This window comes from Myotis yumanensis, unplaced genomic scaffold (assembly GCF_028538775.1).
Source record: "Myotis yumanensis isolate MYYU_CA2020_CCGP unplaced genomic scaffold, mMyoYum1.0.hap1 SCAF_18, whole genome shotgun sequence".
Classification (NCBI taxonomy): Eukaryota; Metazoa; Chordata; class Mammalia; order Chiroptera; family Vespertilionidae; genus Myotis; species Myotis yumanensis.
Genome location: NW_027223769.1, coordinates 18,318,064 through 18,332,395, shown reverse-complemented (window position 1 = coordinate 18,332,395; position 14,332 = coordinate 18,318,064). Strand labels below are relative to the sequence as shown.

The 14,332-nt window shown below is 42.4% G+C and overlaps 1 protein-coding gene across 1 annotated transcript in view; it reads right to left on the bottom strand.

The window, feature by feature from the left end:
- Window positions 1-1,148: 1,148 nt before the first annotated feature.
- The window catches only part of CDYL2 (chromodomain Y like 2), a 157,151-nt gene continuing 143,967 nt past the window's right edge, over window positions 1,149-14,332 (bottom strand). The window contains exons 6-7 of the mRNA XM_070398119.1: window positions 13,580-13,723; window positions 1,149-7,189 (exon numbers count right to left, since the gene is read on the bottom strand). Of these exons, the coding sequence (XP_070254220.1) occupies window positions 7,031-7,189; window positions 13,580-13,723 (303 nt within the window). The 3' untranslated portion in view covers window positions 1,149-7,030. The remainder of the gene's footprint in view (window positions 7,190-13,579; window positions 13,724-14,332) is intronic.

The following is a 14,332-nucleotide window of genomic DNA, read 5'->3' as shown; positions in this document are numbered from 1 at the left end:
AGTTAGCCTTGAGAGACAAAGAAATATGGTTTTGTCTTACAGATGTCCCGCTCTGAGACATCCCAAAGGCCTCATCCAGTCTCCTGGAAGGACCAGTAGCAGTTAGGAGCAAAGGACTTTTCAGGTGTGACCTTGACTACTCAGGATGGAACCAGGACCCTGGAGAAAGAGCCAAGAGGCACACAAAATGACAACGATGGCAACCACAATGACACCAAGAATAATAGAAAGAAAAAGGAAAGGGAGGCCAGCAGAGGGAAGGTCCTGGGCTCCAGCTAAGGCCAGCCCACAACTGAAAGGGAAATGAACAATGAATGGTGCACCATATTCTAGAAGACCCTGAGGGTGTTTGTGCCTGTGTATAAGGTGTTCTCTCCAGGACTGCATTGAGGGCAGTTTAAGAATCAGGACAGGAATACCCGCCTTCTCACATTCCTGGACCCCAAGATTCTTCACAACAGGGACTGTCTGAGTAATCCGTGCCTTTCTGCAGCAGTGCAGCACCCAAGACAGAGTAGTGGGCTCACTACGGCTGCTGGATGGATGGCAGAGTAGACAATGACCTTGTGTAAATCCCTCTCCCAGGATTCTCCATTGCCATGAACCCCTGAAAGACTCATTTTCCTCTTTCCTGCAGCCCCTGCAAAGTCTTGGGAAGCCAGGGGCCCTCAGCAGTGTGCCTCTCATAAGAGCCATGCTGTGATGGTCCAGGCAATGAGATCATGCAGGTGGAAGGACTTTGCATAATTCCACAGTGACAAATATCACTGTTAGCCACGTGTGGCAATTCGGGTTGTACGAGATGGAACTCCATGAAGGTTTACTCCTGTGCAAGGAAACTTTCTGGGCATACCAGGGAAGAGGCGAAGGCTCATTTCAACCCCCTAAAAAATAATCCTGTGCCCCCTATTCTAAGATCTTCTGGAATCAAGCTGGTGCTGCCCAGTGACTAGTTTCCTGAATAACTAAAGCCTCAAGCCAGATGTGGGTGGCCAGGCCTGTGCTATCAGGAACCCAGACACAATCTAGAAACATCAGAGGCCTCAACCCCCCTGGAGGCCCCAGAAACTGCTCTGTTCAGAAACCACAGAACCTGTTTGTGAATTTCATGCCCAGGCTGCAAAGGGGGGAACACAGGTAAACGCAGACAAAGTTTCAACCTTTTTATTCAAAGCAGCTTTTCACAATGTATAAATACTGCATATTAGCACACATGAAAATACAACTTCTAAGGCACCCAGAAATGTGTTCATACACGTTACAGGACCATTCACAAAGAGAGTGTACAATTTGCTCTAGACAGTCAGCATTTGATAAATCAGATTATTATCCTCCAGTACTGCACCCAGTCTCAGGAAATATTTACAATGTGGTGAGAAAGGGTCAGCTGTACCTGCTTGATAACTCTATGAAGTACTCATACTTACAATATTCAGAACTAGTTCAAGACTCTCCCATGACAAAAGAAAACGAGTAGCCTAATTTGCAAAGGTCTCCTTGGATTTTGGTGTGTGTGCTACATCCAGGATCAAACCCAAACACTCCTAGGGTGGGCTGGATAAGTTTTTGGTAGCCTGCTTCATTATCAGAAGTTTGGTAATAAGCCTTACCACTAGAATACCACTTCTTCAGCATCAAGCATTTCTCAACCAGTTAAAGGATCGATGATTTCATCATGAATGAGAATGGAGAGCATCCCCTGGTGTGAGAATAGAAAGAAAATTCTTCTCACGTCATCAGGAACTGGAATGGGTCAATGTAGAACACCAGAAAGTGGAGATTTGGCAACTGCCGGATGGCTGTTCAGTGTAGTCACATCTGAAAGACTCGCCATAGAGGTTGTTATTCAGATGGAGCCGTCCACACTGGCCAGAGAACCTGGAAGCATGCCAGACCTCCACTTTGTATTGTAATGGGTAAAGGCTGGGACTGCACAGCAAAAACACCCCCCTGAGATAGCGAGTTTCCATCTGAGAAACTCATCTTTCAGAGCCTTCTCCAGGTGACAACACACCCCTCTGTATGGCCAGCCCGGGGGAGCATGCAGTTGGTGGAAGCGAGCAGTTTCTTTGTGCCATGAAGCATGCACACCTCTGTCTAGATGTGCCTACGATCTATGAAACTCATGCTTTGTTGAAATAATGAAATTCTTTGGTCCTTGGTTTTATGAAAGGCAATATTTTCACAATCCTGTCAACATGGGCATCAGCAAATGACTTCAAGCTGGGACTAATGACGCAGGGACAAATTAAATACTAGATGGAAAACTCTACACCCTCCAAACTTCCCAGAATCCCCTGAGCTCCAGCATCAGGTCAGGTGTGGGGGCTAATGAGGCATGGTCAAGCCAACAGATGCCAGAGCTGGAGCTTAAAACTAGATGTCAATTTTTCATACTGCAAACATTTGAAGCATATCTCCATCCCTGTGGTAGATAAGTTGACTTTATGAACACTATTCAAGATGAACCAAATAGTAACTTGATTTTAGCCATGCTGTAGCCTTAGTCTCAAAATCATCTTTAAAGCCTAGGTAAGGAGAATCAGCTGATACTGTGACCAACTGAAAGGAATCATAGTTTTAAGAGAATTTAAGTCCAATTTTCAGTTGGTCTTACTAGGTCCCAAGCACAGTGGACACACCACCTATGAGCTCCATGACTTGCGCTCCATGAAAACATCCTGGGTTGGAAGGACTCAGCCAATGTGTACGTTCTGCATCTAGTTTGCCTTTGCCCTGCTAAACATGGGTTTCATATGGCTTAACACACACAGTTCATTGATAAGACGCTCAGGACACATGGGAATGCTGATTGTATAACTGAAATGAACTTCAGATTGTCTACACAAGACTCACATGTAAACTTTATTAACATCTCTCAAGGAATGCTGATCTCAGCCAGGTTGGACGTTTCCAAGTCACCCACACGGAACCTGGGGTCAACCACCAAGGTCAGGAGCAGGAAATGCCATTTGTTCAGAACAAATGATGGACCAGCAGCCCTCCCTGTGACTGTGTCTAAATCATGTGAATAGTACAAAGGTGGCTCCAGAAAACCTGTCCTTGGCTCATGTGTATGGCCAAAGACAATCACCAAGGTGCCCATCTGGCCCCTGCAGCCATCAACGCAACCAAACTCTTCAGATAAGCCATAACTTACAGACTGCATGGAGTCCATCAACATGGCTTACATTGCTTGGAAGAAACAACCCGTATTACCCTTTTTTTTTTGCAACAAGCTTAAGGCTCTGTTCACAGACTCCATCAACTGCCACACAGTGAGAATTTATGGGGAGATCTTAAACTACATATGTAGTTGTAAAGGTTGGAAAATTTACTGATCCTAATGGTAAGGCTTATTCACAAATGCAATACATTTTCAAATTACATTTCAAGAAAAAAAAATTAACCTGCTCTCTAACAATATAAGAGCATTAGAGTCTAATGGGGAAAAAAAACACAAAAAACATTGGCACCAAACCAGTATGCTATTTTTTGAAAGAACAAGTGATATTAATGAAAAAGATTGCCTAAAACGCATATTCTAACTTACCACAGAAATATAAAAGTTTATATTCTGAAAATATATACTGTATTAAAGTCTGTAAGCATTTCAACCAAAATTTGCAGAAATAACTAAGCGACACTTATCTACAACAAAAATATACATGCAAGACAACCCCCAAATGGTTTCCCTTAAATATCTGCAAAGGCAAAGTGTAGATTTTTAAAGATTATACAAAACCATTTACAGAGAACAAAATAAAATACTTAAGAAATCTCATTTAGAGTCTTAAATACTGTGTATATTAGTGAGAGTGTCTAAACTAATATATACAACAGACCTAAGTATCTGAATATAGAAACACAAAGGAGAAGCAAGTTTGCATTTTAAATATTCACTTTAGGAACATTTGAAGATGTTTGTATGTGTTTCCCTTTGTTTAAAAAAACTTCCACAGAAACTAGATTGTAAAACTGCATGAATGTAACTAAATTTCAAATTTTAAAAAGTTTACAAATTTTTAAGCCAACAGTTAATAATGGGAAATGCAATTCAGCATTCAGTCAAGGCTATTTTTAAATGTGGATATTCAGAGATACAGTTGCATTGATCAAAGTCTATTGTGATTATTACTTTTCCATCCTCATACTAAACTTTATATGGAAAAAACATATTTCCATGATTCAGAGAGAACATTTCCTAATTTAATCTAAATTGAACAAGGATAACATTTTAAATCATTTCTCTACTACCTTCTCAGAGTTATCCAATTTCATCCATAGAGGGTATTTTTTTATGTTTTTTTGCCCACGGACATTATTCCAAAGCCAGATGAGACACATGGCTACATTAGTCGGTGGCTTCCAAAGGGTGAGGAGCTCTGACCTCCTTCTATAAACAGCCTCTTGGAATTCGGCCGTTAACTCAAGTGTTTCCACTACAAGATGCTGATACCAATCTCCAGGGATCAGAGCAGAGAGGGAGAAGAGTTCTGATGCATGGCTAACAAGATGGCAAGCAGGGGGTTACCTAGAAGGTTCCTTGACTGAAGAGGTGCCCTTAACTTCCCACCCACAGCTGTTTTTCCAATCCCAAAGGTAATTCTGGAATGTGGCTGCCAAAACAAGGCACAATTCCTCAAAGACTTGCCCAGGAATTGCAGACACAGTGGGGGTGCAGGCAAAGCAGGGTAGAGAGTGAAGAAAAGGATCCTAGGGTAAAGAGAGGGTTCTGGGATAGAAGATAACGAGTGGAAACCTGAGCCCTATTTCAAGACACATCCACAGATCTCGTATTTTCCATCCCAAGTCAATTTGCTATATGTTACCTGGATTTCACCTACACTTGATCAAAATAACTACCCAGAAAGTGAAAAAATCCAGAGCTTCAGCCTAAACAGATTAAACCAACTTTTGCCCACTTTGTGGAACATCCTTCTTGAATTGACAATATGAAAACAACCCAAACACAGATCATCCTTTGAAACACTTCCTGTTATAACCAGAACCTAGAAATTAAAGGGAATTCCACCTTAGTAATGGTTTCACATTCCTACCTTATCACCAGAGATCCTTGAAATGTTTATAAGTTTGGATTTGTGATGTGTCCGAAGCTAAAATATTTCTGGTGTTTTCAGCAAGGAACAAAGATGGACATTGATCGAAAGAAATTTCCAAACATTCTCTTCCATCTCCAACAAGAATACTGACACTGCTTCTATGGTAAACACGTCTGCCCCTAGAAGGTAAACAGAAAGCAAGGGTCTCTTTCTTTAGAGGATTTAGCAATGCTACACAGATGATCTGCCACCACACACAAGAATGAGGTTTGTCTGGGGGCTTCGGAGAAGCATACATTTGCTTTCTCAAAGAAAGAGAGAAAACCAAGTGGAAATGTGATAATAGGCATTTAGGCTAAAGCAGGTGTTTCCTTAGAATAATTCCCTATATACTAGGTCTGCAGTTCCTACAGGATCCCATGTGGACAAAGGGAAGGGCACACAGGACTTCAATTTGATCTTCCTCTGTCTAGATTCAGCCAAGGTGATTGTCCCCTCCCAGCTCCCCATGGCCCAGACTGCCTAGATGGAGGAAGGTAGAAGATAAGAAGCGTCATGGAGTCATGAAGAAACTCAAAAGTAGAGAGGCTTTCTACAGAGGGAACCAAGGCCATCTTAAGGATCAAGAGTCTAGATAAACTTCAGATTCACTGTCTAAAGGACCATGTCTCTAGTTATAGGCTAGACACTCAACGTGTCTCTCAAACACAAAGCTCAGAGCCATAAGCCTCTCTATCTGTCTGGCCCATTGCATCTGGTCACCTTCCAGAAAGAAAAAGGAACAGAGGTACATAACCAACCGTAGTAATGACCCTCCTTTGCTGAGCCCTCCTCCCTTCCCCCAGCTATGCCCAACTCTAGCTGCTTCACTCAACTCTCCAAGGAAGGGTCATGAGAGACTGGTGACTAACATAGGAAGAGAGAAGACAAGTGAGCAAAGAGCCTCTGAGGACACTCAGGGGTTGCAGAGTGAAGATAAAGCTCATCCCTGGTTTCTCTTAAGAACAAGGATTCCATCATTACACCAAGAACCATTTTACAAGCCAAAGACCTGGCACAGAGCGATTCCTTTCAGCCACAGACATCCTTCCACTTTTCTCTCTCTGAATTTTATTTCTACATGGTTTCTTGCTGCAGTGCACCAAGCAGCATAAACTTCATATGGGATTTGGTCCAGGGCAGTATGAAAATAGTATCTGTGTGAAGACAGATATCATAATATATAAACAAAAATAAATAAATTAAATAAGTCTGATTAAAGAAAAAAAAACATTTTCTAGGAGTTTATGTTTTTGCAAAACTAGCTTTACATATAATACACATAAATTATCAGAATTTCCACTTACATTGTTTTAAAAATATATATTTAACAAAACATTCCTAAATATACAATATCTGGTTTTGTAAATCACTCGGGTGGGTTTTAAGACCAAGCCCTAAAAGTTATACAGATTTGCATCAGAGAGGAGGCTGAGGATGGCTCTACACAATTGTTTTGCTCTTCAGTCTGGAAATTCCCTAAGATGGACCGTCTCCCTTCCCCGGATCTGCACTTAACCAGAATGAGCACGCTGGCCCAGTCTCCAGAAGAGGCACTGTGCAGACACAGTCTGAGTCAGAAAAATGGGGAAACTGGTCTTCCCCTTCCTGGACTTGGATGGTGCATTTCAACAAGTGGGGGCAGAACAGTACCTGGCAGAGGCCTGGGAAGATATAGCCCTCATAGCTCTCTAGCCAGTGGGGTAGGGACACTGGGGAGGCCAAGTATACTGCATTTCCCATCTGTTACACAAAGTCAAACCAATGAAGAACAACCAACGCAAACAAAGAAATTAACACAACCCTAGGTATAGAGACACCTTGACAAACTCCTTGGCCGGGCTTACACTGGGCTCCGATTTCTGAAACACAGGGCAAAGCTGGAAGTCAAGTGCCCTTGATCACTGCGGCAAGTGAGCCGGGGCCCTTCAGACTTCGTAAATTTTGTCCTGCAGGTAGCTGAACAGGGAATCCAGGCCTTTGGAGGAACTCCAGAGCTGCTTCAGCATGAGGCATTCTTTCTCATTCACATCTTCAAGCACCGATTTCAGGAAGCTGCGGACAAGGCATTTTGACTCCTCCAGCACCTGCAGGGAAAGGCACAGGCCTCGTTAGCCAGGCACCAGGGACTCTGCTCCAGAAGAATGCACTTGGCCTGTGAGGCACCAGTCAACCTCCTGATGTCCAAAGGCAGAGGAGGCTGCCTACTGCAGTCTGGGTTTCCCAGGCCCATGTCCCCAGCAATGCCAGGAGTGGGTTCCAGGTGTGCCATGATGTTGAGCCCACACTCCCTGGGATGGCTGAGTGGGGCCCACATCATTCCCAACCCCAAGAGCTTTGTCTTTTAACCAAGGGAAACATAAACTTAGCATCACTTTCTATGGTGTCACAAAAAAGTTTAGAAAACACTACTTTCACCTCCTTCTGCTTCATTTTCATTATCTGTGAGACGGCAGTAATGATACCTAACTCAAGGATGGCTGGGATCACAGAGTAAGGCAATGACATGAACTAAAGGTTGTCCAAGCATCCATCTGAGCCACCTCAACAGCAATGCCTCTCCTTCAAGCTTAGTAGTAAGAGCAGTGGTAATAATGGTAGCAATCACTGTAATAATGAGTATAATTACAATAATTGTGGTAATGAGTGAGAATAGTGAGAATAAAAGTAGTAGAAAAACTATAGTATTCAAGAAGTAATAATAGTAGTAATTTGTTAAAGGAGTAATAGTAATTTCAGTAATATAGTAGTGATAATGGTGACGATATTAATAATACTACAGCATTATAGCAGTAATTATAGTAATGATATTAGTAATGCAGTAGTAATAATAGTAACAATAATCACTGTAATGAATAATAACAATTGTGGTCATCATAGTATTAATAATACCAATGCCACTACAATCACCATTAACCAATAAGGTCTATGAGCATTACTTTTCCTTCATTTTGTCATTTCTTGCTCATGAAAGCTCCACGAATAGGTAGTTTCCACAGGATAGATGAAGGACCTACACTCAGTAAGTAAAGTTGCCAGAGTTGCCTGATGGACGTGGCTGCAAACATCTGGCTGATTCTAATAGGCTGCACTGCTGCCTCATCCTGGCAGAGGCTCTGCTAGGAAGTACAGCATCTGAGCATCCCTCCTTTGGCCTCCACCATCCTCTGCTGATGCCAGAGCTTCAGTTCTCACTCTCCCAAAGCGTGTTCACATATAAAAAAGCAAGACAAGAGCTCCCTTGCTCAAGCAGGCTGGGAAGGGGCTGTGATCTTATTCTTCAGCCTGGGCTACAGGCGAACAGGCAGTGAGGAGGGGCTGGCAAACCAAGACGGCATCTTTCCTCCCAAGAATTCCTCTGAAGAACACCATCTCCCAGAGGCTGTGGGTAGATTCCTTTCTTGGGGAAATCAACCCAACGCTCCTGAATTCATAAACATGAACAGGAGAGGTTTCCTTGCTGTATTTGACAGCTGGTTTCACCTGAAAACCTCCATTGCCCAAAGACCAAACTCCTCAGTGGGGCTTTGAGGCCTTTCTCCTAACCTTCCTTTTCACACTTTGTTCCTTGACTGCCCTGGGCACCTGCTCACACCACCATGTGTTGCTACCTAACCTCCCCATAGGTCTTAGAACTCGTGTGCTCTAACTCACGCTGCTGCTGCTTCTTAGAATTGCTACCTGCCTCTCCAAATTGGAACAGAAGAAGTAAAATTGTCATTATATGTGGATGGCCTGATATTCTATATGAAAAAGCATAACGACTCCATCAAAAAACTGTTGGATCTAATAAATGAATTTGGTTAGGTTGCAGGATACAAAATTAATATTCAGAAATACGTTGCATTTCTATATATTTAAAAAGAATCCCATTTACAATTGCACCAAAATGAATAAAATACCTAGGAATAAATTTAACCAAGGAGATTAAACACCTTTACTCTGAAAACTCTTAAGACATTGATGAAAGAAACTGAAGATGACACAAATAAATGGAAGGATAGACCATGCTCATGGTTTGGAAGGATTAACATTTTTTAAATGTCCATAGTCCAGTGGTCGGCAAACTGCGGCTCGCGAGCCACATGCGGCTCTTTGTCCCCTTGAGTGTGGCTCTTCCACAAAATACCGACTTCTATGCATGGGCCACAAAGTTTCAATCGCACTGTACATGTGCGCCCGCACGTGGTATGGACCACTGGTCCATACTATCCAAGGCAATCTACAGATTTAATGCAATCTCTATAAAAATGCCAATGACATTTTTCATGTAATTAGAACAATAATCCTAAAAGAATTTTTTTTAAATATATTTTATTGATTTTTTACAGAGAGGAAGGGAGAGAGACAGAGAGTTAGAAACATCGATGAGAGAGAAACATCGATCAGCTGCCTCCTGCACATCTACCACCGGGGATGTGCCCGCAACCCAGGTACATGGCCTTGACTGGAATCGAACCTGGGACCCTTCAGTCCGCAGGCCGACGCTCCATCCACTGAGCCAAACCGGTTTTGGCTCCTAAAAGAATTTTTAAAATATTTTTATTGATTTTCAGAGAGAGAAGAGAGAGAAAGACAGAGAGAGGGAGGGAGAAACATCAATGTAAGAGTGAAACATCGGCTGCCTCCCCTACCGTGTATTGAGCCTGCAATTTGGGCATGTGCCCAGACCAGGATTCAAACAACGCTTCAGTGCACAGGACGATGCCCAACCAATCAAGCCACACTAGCCAGGGCAATAATCCTAACATTTATATAAAACCACAAAAGACCCCAAATTGCCAAAACAATCTGGAGGAATAAGAACAAAGTTGGAGGTATCATGCATCCTGGTTTCAAACTATACTATAAAGCTATAGTAATCAAAATAGTATAGCACTGCACAAAAACAAATAGATCAATGGAACAGAACAGTGAGTCAGAAATAGACCCACAATCCTATGGTCAATTAATCTACAACAAAGGAGGCAAGAATATATAATGAAGAAATGACAGTTTCTTCAATAAATGGTGTTGGGGAAACTGGATAGATACATGCAAAAAATGAATATGGACCACCTTCTTCCTCCATATACAAAAATAAACTCAATACCATAAAACCCCTAGGAAAAAACCTAGGCAGTAAACTCTCTGACATCAGTCTCAGAGATATTTTTTTTTATATGTCTCCCTGAGCAAAGACAACAAAAGCAAAAGTAAAAAAAGGGAAATTACATCAAACTAAAAAGCTTTTGCACAGGAAACCATCAATAAAAAGACTACCCACTGAATGGAAGAAAATATTCACAGAACATAACTCAGCGGTTGCCAACCGGTGGTCTACGGACCACTGGTGGTCTCTGAGATCTGAAAGGTTGGTGACCACTGCTATATCTGATAAGGGATAAATACTCAAAATATATAAGGAATTCACAGTTTAACACACACACACACAAAAGACCCAACAAACAACCCAATTTAAAAATGGACAAATAGATATTTCTCCATAAAGGACATACAGATGGCCAAAAGACATATGAAAAGATGCTCAACATCACTAATCATCAGGGAAATATAAATCAAAACTACAATGAGATATCACTTCACACCTGTCAGAATTGCTATTTTAAAAAAAGCCAACAAATAAGTGTTAGTGAGGATGTGATGGAACGGGAACCCTCATGTATTGTTGGTGAGGTTATAAATTAGTGTAGCCACTGTGGAAAATGGTATGGAGATTCCTCAAAAAAATTAAATATAGAACTGCCTTACAACCCAGCAATTCCACTTCTGGGTGTCTATTCAAAGAAAAGAAAACACTAATTCTAAAAGATATATGCAGCTCTATGTTCACTGCAGCATTATTTAAATAGCCAAGATATTAAACAACCTAGGATTCCATCAGTAGATGAATGGATAATGAAGATTATACACACACACACACACACACACACACACACACACAATGAAATATTAATCAGCAATAAATAGGATGAAACATTACCATTTGCAACAACATAGATGGACTTAGAGAGTATCTACGCTAAGTGAAATAAATTAGACAGAGAAATATAAATACCATATGATTTCACTTATATGTGGAATCTAAAGAACAAAATAAACAAACAAAACAAAAACAGGCTCATAGATATAGAGAACAAACTGATGGTTGGCAGATGGCAGGAGGGTTGAGGGACTGGGTGAAAAAGGTAAAAGGATTAAGAAGTACAAATTAGTACTCACAAAATAGTCACAGGGATATAAAGTATAGCATAGGGAATACAGTCAATAATCTATAATAATAAAAGTGTAATATGCTAATTAGACCGGACAGCCGGACAACCTCCCAGATGTCCTTCCGGATGACCTTCTGGACATCCTTCTGGATGACCTTCTGGACAAAGCCCGAGGCAAGCCACCACGGCTGTGAGGGCTGAGCCCCTTGCATGAATTCCGTGCACTGGGCCTTTAGTATTATAATAACCATCTATGATGCCAAGTGGGTACTAGAATTATCAGGGGAATCTCTACATAAATTACATAAATGTCTAACCACTATGCTGTATACCTAAAACAAATATAAAATAATATTGAATGTCAAAACTAATTAAAATATTAAAAACACAAATAAAAAATAAACAAAACCAAAAAATAAACAAAACACAGTAACAACAGACTCAGATACAGAGAACAAACTGATGGTTGCCCAGAGGGAAAAGGGTAGGGAGATGGGTGAAAAAAGTGAGGGGATATGAGATACAAACTTTCAGTTATAAAATAAATAAGTCAGGGGGATGTAATTAATGTACATTGCAGGGAACAATTAATAATATTGTAATAACTTTATATGCTGACAGATGGGGTACTAGACTTACCAGGGTGATCACGTTGTAAGGTATTAAATGTAGAATCACTATGTTGGACACCTGAAACTACTATAATATTGTATGTCAACTATACTTTTATAAAAATATTCTTTAAAAATGTCCACCTGCCTATGCAGCTGACTCTAGGGCAGTGCTGGCGAACCTATGACACGCGTGTCAGAGGAGACACGCGAACTCATGTTTTTGGTTGATTTTTCTTTGTTAAATGGCATTTAAATATATAAAATAAATATCAAAAATATAAGTCTTTGTTTTACTATGGTTGCAAATATCAAAAAATTTCTATATGTGACACGGCACCAGAGTTAAGTTAAAGTTTTTCAAAATGCTGACACGCTGAGCTCAAAAGGTTCGCCATCACTGCTCTAGGGTCATCAACCATCCCTGTTTGCCCAGGCCCAGGGGGTTTCCTGGGAACAAGGGATTTTCCATGTTAAAACCAGGAGAGTCCCAGGCAAATGGGCACAAGTTGTTCACCATAGTCCTCAGGAAGATTAAAAGAGAATCCATATAAAGAGAATCCATAGTAAGTGTTCATCAGTAATGCAGAACCATCATCACCACTGGCACAGTCACGCTTCCAGGGAGCAGAGTTTACGTACAGTAGGTGCCCAATAAAGGCTGGTGGGTCGAATCAGGAGCACACAGCAGCTCAGTGGGGGTTCAGGATAGGCAGGGAGAAGGGAGGGAGGGTCACAGGTCTGGCCCCATAAACCCAGCACAGAAAGCGTCCCCCCCACCTTATTCTACAAAGCTTTCTCATTTCCTGAGCAGGCCCTGTGGTTGCAGGGGTGGCCTTTCCTCCACCTCTCAACAGGATATTTCCACACGGTGCTCAGAGTGACTTTTATGAGATAAAATCAACACTTAATTAAAAATCGGCGCCTCTGAGGAGGCGTCATTTATTTATCTATTTTTCAGTGTGTCTTCAGAGTCAAGCGGCAATGCTTGAATGTGCCAAGTGCTCAGTGGGCAGGAGAAATACAAGGACCGTGTGGGCTGCTTCCTCTTGTCCCTCGGCTGGTTTCATACACGTTGCCCTTATTTGCCTTTGCTTATTGTTTCTTTGAAAACTATAGTAGTTTTGTGTCTGGCGGGGGGTGGGGAGGGGAGGTGTTGAGGACTTTCTTTTAAGGCAACGCCTTCTTCCCCAGAGTATAAATCTCTTCTGTGAGGTTTTTCCAATTGGAGATGATGGGGAATATTAATAATGCTGGCCGTCTCCCCCAGGATTTAAGGTCTCAACACTGAGACAAGGCATCTGGTAAATTACACAGGGCCTCTCAAGTACTCCCTGCATGGCCTGTAGCAAGTCCATTAGTCCCTGTCAGCTCATTGCTTTCATCTGCAAAATGGATCTCTCTCTTTGTTTTTTTAATGACTTCAGAGAGGAAGGGAGAGGTAGAAAGAGAGAGAAGCATCAATGATGAGAGAGAATCACTGATTGGCTGTCTCCTGCAAGCCTTCTATTGGGGATCAAGCCCACAACCCGGGCACGTGCCTTGACCAGGAATCAAACCATGACCTCCTGGTTCATAGGTCGGTGCTCAACCACTGACCTACACCGGCTGGGTTCTTGCACTGACAAGAACACAGAGACACAAGACTCACCAGTGCACTGCAGGATGCCATCTCCTTGACCCGTAGCATGACCTCCTGGCTGAACGTGGTTGGCCAGAAGACCTGGGACACCAGTCCTCTGCTGCAAGCCTCCTGGGCAGTGAGCTTCCGCCCACAGAAGAGCATCTCATTGGCCTGAAAAAGCAAAGGCAGGGGAAGGCTGAGAGCCCGGAGGACCTCTCATGTCTGCTAGTGATGCCCGTGCTTGCTGTAAGTGTTCCAGGTCTGGAAGGCAGGAGTCTCAACCGGGTCCAATAAGCTTTGGAAACTATAATCAAACATTGTGTCTATATGCATCTTTCTGAGCAAAGGGTCCACAGATTTCATTAAATTCCCAAAGAAGCCATGTACCTACTGTTGCTTTGTTTGCCCAATTACCCTCCACCTATGTCTGGCAGCAGACCCACAGAAGTAGGCACACACCTAAGACTGGGTGCATTTCTGTGCTGCGTGGTGACTGGCCAGGGGTTGACCAGATGATCCACCCTAGTCTCTATGGGGTTTCCAAGCTGAAGGCTCTGGGGAAGAATCTTTCTCCTCTGGTTGCTGGCAAAAGTCAATGAGCCCAGGCCACCGACTGCTGTGTCCCCGCTCTGTGGAGAGGCAGGTCCACAAAGAAGGAAGGAACGGAGAACAAGAGAACTGACAGTACTTGAATTCCTGGACTCATCACCACCAGGGACATTCCACTTCTGGACTTGTCAGTTATGGAAATCATTATTCTTCCCCCGGCTCCCCTCAAGG